At 38.6% G+C, this 4,012-nt stretch overlaps 1 protein-coding gene across 1 annotated transcript in view; it reads right to left on the reverse strand.

The window, feature by feature from the left end:
- Positions 1-4,012, reverse strand: part of LOC101855994 (integrin alpha-8) — a gene marked incomplete in the record, with an annotated part of 90,749 nt that overhangs the window by 64,463 nt on the left and 22,274 nt on the right. Inside the window, 2 exon segments of the mRNA XM_013085871.2 lie at positions 297-409; positions 2,373-2,494. Coding sequence (XP_012941325.1) covers positions 297-409; positions 2,373-2,494 — 235 coding nt within the window.

A 4,012-nucleotide genomic window follows, 5' to 3' on the forward strand; every position in this document is an offset into this window, starting at 1 on the left:
AGGGACTATTGGGGTAATACGTGTTATATATATATAGACTGTACAGCACGTATAGCGTTTGTTGCTGAGTGGGAATAGGCGCATTAAAATGCTATTTATAATCTATTAGTTGATGAAAGTATTGTAAGGGAAACACACGAAGAGACTGCAGGAGAAAGAAAAGAAATAAAGAGACGGGGAAACACACACCGTCAGGAAAATAAGTAGATTTGAAGAACACACCCTCATTAACAAAACTAAATGTCTCAAAAGTTTAAATTGATAGAAGATCATCCATCTTGAACACAGTAACTTACCACAATAACTCCGTTTTCTCCAGAACTCTCGATTGTTGATCCAAACCACTGGTTGGACTTGTCTTCTATGGGCATATAAGAATTCGAACTTTGGACGAACTTGATGTTGTTCCCTGTGGATTTATACATATATACACAATTTTCATCAGTTCAGTTAAGCATGTATTATTGTTCGTAAAAGCAGATAAAATGTGTGACATCGTGGTGAAAACAGGTGCTCATCAAAATAATACAACTTAACAAACCGGCAAGGACATAAAGCTTTGGACGTCACCAAACTTTGGCGGCCATTTTCTCTATAGTTTTAACTCTGACACCAGGCTACACCCACCTCCTTCAATCGAAGATATCTCGACTTCTTTTCTAAATGGATTTTTTAAAAATCAAAAGCAAGGCAAACGTACAAGTTCTAAGATTATGCCAATTATAACTCCCTTCGCTCGCCCCCAAATTGAGGAGTGCTTACTTTCCACCGCGTCGTGACACATACTATCCCCTAAACCAAAGTAATGCAAGATTGATGGAAGACGCTAAATAATTGTTTTAAGATACCAATATTTCAGAGTTCAGCTTTTGTCTAACTAACACTGGCACCGCAATCAGCGTCAAAGTTGATTGGTTTTAGAGGTGTTACATCCTCATTGACCCAATTTAGACCATTTGTAAGGTGGGTTACTTAAACCCCGCATGTCAGGACAATGTTGAATACTACTTCTCAGAAGAAATATGACGATGCTTGATACCCCCCCACCCCCCTTTTCAGTTTCACACAAGCAAGAATCGAGCTTCTTTTACTCATGCAAAGGGAGAGACCTAAACTGTTACACCACAAACGCTGGTGAAATTTGTATTGTATTGTACAACTTTAGAACCCCTATATGGAGATTACTAACACAGGACCTCCAGTTTAACGACCTCCTCTTCTGACAGGATCAAGACAGTAAGCCATTGAAAATTTTCCAACAACACAAGTAGAATATACCGTCAGGGGTTTGAACCAATGTCATTTGCCTAGTAGCCCAGCATGTTACCACTTGGGGTAACAGTGTCTCCTTGTCTCTGATGTAACCATAAAAATACTGGAATTATCTAACATTCCTTTTAAGCCAGATTTTATTAGAGTAGATTTATTATTCTTTTAAATATGGTTTCTATCATACTGGGACATCAACCAGTTTCATTTATTTATTAATGTTTGTTTTTTTTTAACATGAGGACGCTGTGCAATTTACAGAAAAGGGGTTCGTAGACAGCATAATTTAACAGTGAGGGGGTTACTTTGGTAAAACCCAAAGAAAATGCTGGATGTATCTCACAATTTTGTCGATTTTGTTTTGTTTCTTTAAAGAAATGCATTATAAATGAGTAATATTGTCCCAACAAACAATTTCAGGAAAAAAAATTTGTAAAAAGGTGTTGTACTTTGTAATACTTTTAAAGCAGCAATTTAAACTGAACCCAGTTGTCCAAATGTGCTGAGCAATAAATCAGCCAATGTGTAATGTCACTTGCATTAAAATTTCCTGCAGCTGATCATTTTGGTCGTTTTCTTTCATCTCCTCCTTATCCTCTTTCTCCTCCTCCTCCCTCTCCTCCTCCTCCCTCTCCTCCTCCTCCCTCTCCTCCTGCTCTTTTCCCTCCTCCTCCCATCATCATCATTATCATCACCATCACTATCATCATCAAAATTGTTTTAAAAAACAGGGTAGGAGGCAGAGTCTTGCTTGATTTACAGACCAAAAAATATTAAATATAAAATGTTTAAAATTTGTTTTATTGTATAGGCTCGACGTTTCACCACGTAGGCTTCCTCAGGAGCAACTGAATCATCATCATCATCATCATCATCATCATCATCATCATCATCATCATCATCATCATCATCATCATCATCGTCATCATCATCATCATCATCATCACCACCACTCAAAGAGTACTCAATCGGTTTTTTAAAGCACCCATTTTGCCCTATTCAATCTTTACAAAAAAGAATTCAGGTAATCACCCATTCTTTAGTTCTGCAACTATTGAACACACACAATGATTTATGTATTTACCGACATCTAGCCAGCTTACCTTCTGAATCAAACGGAATCTCCTGACAGGAGTTTTTACGGTCAGTTTTACACCTGAACACAGCGCCACCTCTCGTTACTCCAGGCTGGGACGTCTGTGCTCTTGGTGCTCCTATCAACAACCTGCAACAAATAAACAGAAACAGAATAATGAACGGGCTCCATGAAAACAACATTAAATTCCTTATTACTGACGATAGATGTGATTTATATAATAAAAATAGCATTTATATAGCTCATATTCATGCTCAAGAGCATATAATAAAAATAGCATTTATATAGCTCATATTCATGCTCATCTATGCGCTTTACAACCATTATCTCCATACCATAAGTCTAACATGAGTCACTTTTCCACCTGTTCTCTGTAAGCGGAGTTTTGACTAACTTTTACATATAAAAACATGCTTTCATTTTTATTAAATCAATCTGCGCAACATTTTCGTCGTTGTTTTGAGGACTATGTAGATCCGACAACACTTGACTTGGTCAAGTCGACCTTGAGTTTGACCTAGTTTGACTTTCGAAGCTGAAAGAAAGATGACAGTGTATAATGGTTAACATTGTCCTCACTTTTCCGTCCCTTTTCTGAAACCAGAGTTTTTCCAACTTTCCAACTCTAATAATATACTCTCATTATTTTTTTTCAGTCTATATGCGCCAGATTTTTGCCCCCTGTTCTGACAACTTCGTGCAAAGATAAGCTTGTTGCTACTGTTGTTGTTGTTGTTGTTGTTATTGTTGTTGCTGTTTCTTCTTCTTCTTCTTCTTCTTCTTCTTCTTCTTCTTCTTCTTCTTCTTCTTCGTGAATTAACAATCGTTCCCTTTACTGACATGAGAGATATAGCAAGCTATAATATAACTCAGTAGACACTGATAGTCAGAGTTCGTAGGGCATGACAGCTTCCAAAATCTATCCTGTGTTTGAGACAGGACGGAACTAATAATTTGTGTTAATCTGCATTTCACCACATAAAATAAGCCAGCATATTGCCTGTTAATTATAATCTATCAGCTTTTAAAGCAAGCGTTGAATAACTAAACGGAGGAAGAGTAGCGCAGACGTTCTGTAGTCTTGGAACAACAAAAAAAGAGTGGACGATGGGGTGTAATTCGCAATAACAAAGCACTTATTTGGCACAGTACGCACTCGTAAAACCCATACAAACTATTTAATCAATAGAAGGAAAGAGACGGAGAAAAATATTGATTTGAAAGTCAAAAGTCAGGGCAGATGGACCAACGAACTGTTGAATGGAGGAACAGACGGATAAGTGGATACGCAGATGGACACAAGGACAGGTGTTTTCATGGACCGACCGCTAACGGATGTGGTGGGTGGACGGAAGGATGGATGGTTTGATCTTCGTCAACAGGCAGTACATTGTATTTCCAAAACTTAAGACCGGTCGGCTATGCCATCTGATGGAAGAGAGTGCAGGGCGAAACAAAGACGTGGTGAGTCAAACAGAAAGGTGGGCTCAAAGGTTTCTGTAAGAGGTGGGCGGGATGGGAAGGTGGGAGGAGGAGGAGGAGAGAAGCACCCATAGGTAGATAGTGAGCAACAAGTGATGAATGTACCTGATGCAAGTGTGTGTGTGTGTGTGTGTGTGTGTGTGTGTGTGTGTGTGTGTGTGTGTG

This window comes from Aplysia californica, unplaced genomic scaffold (genome assembly GCF_000002075.1).
Source record: "Aplysia californica isolate F4 #8 unplaced genomic scaffold, AplCal3.0 scaffold00016, whole genome shotgun sequence".
Lineage (NCBI taxonomy): Eukaryota > Metazoa > Mollusca > Gastropoda > Aplysiida > Aplysiidae > Aplysia > Aplysia californica.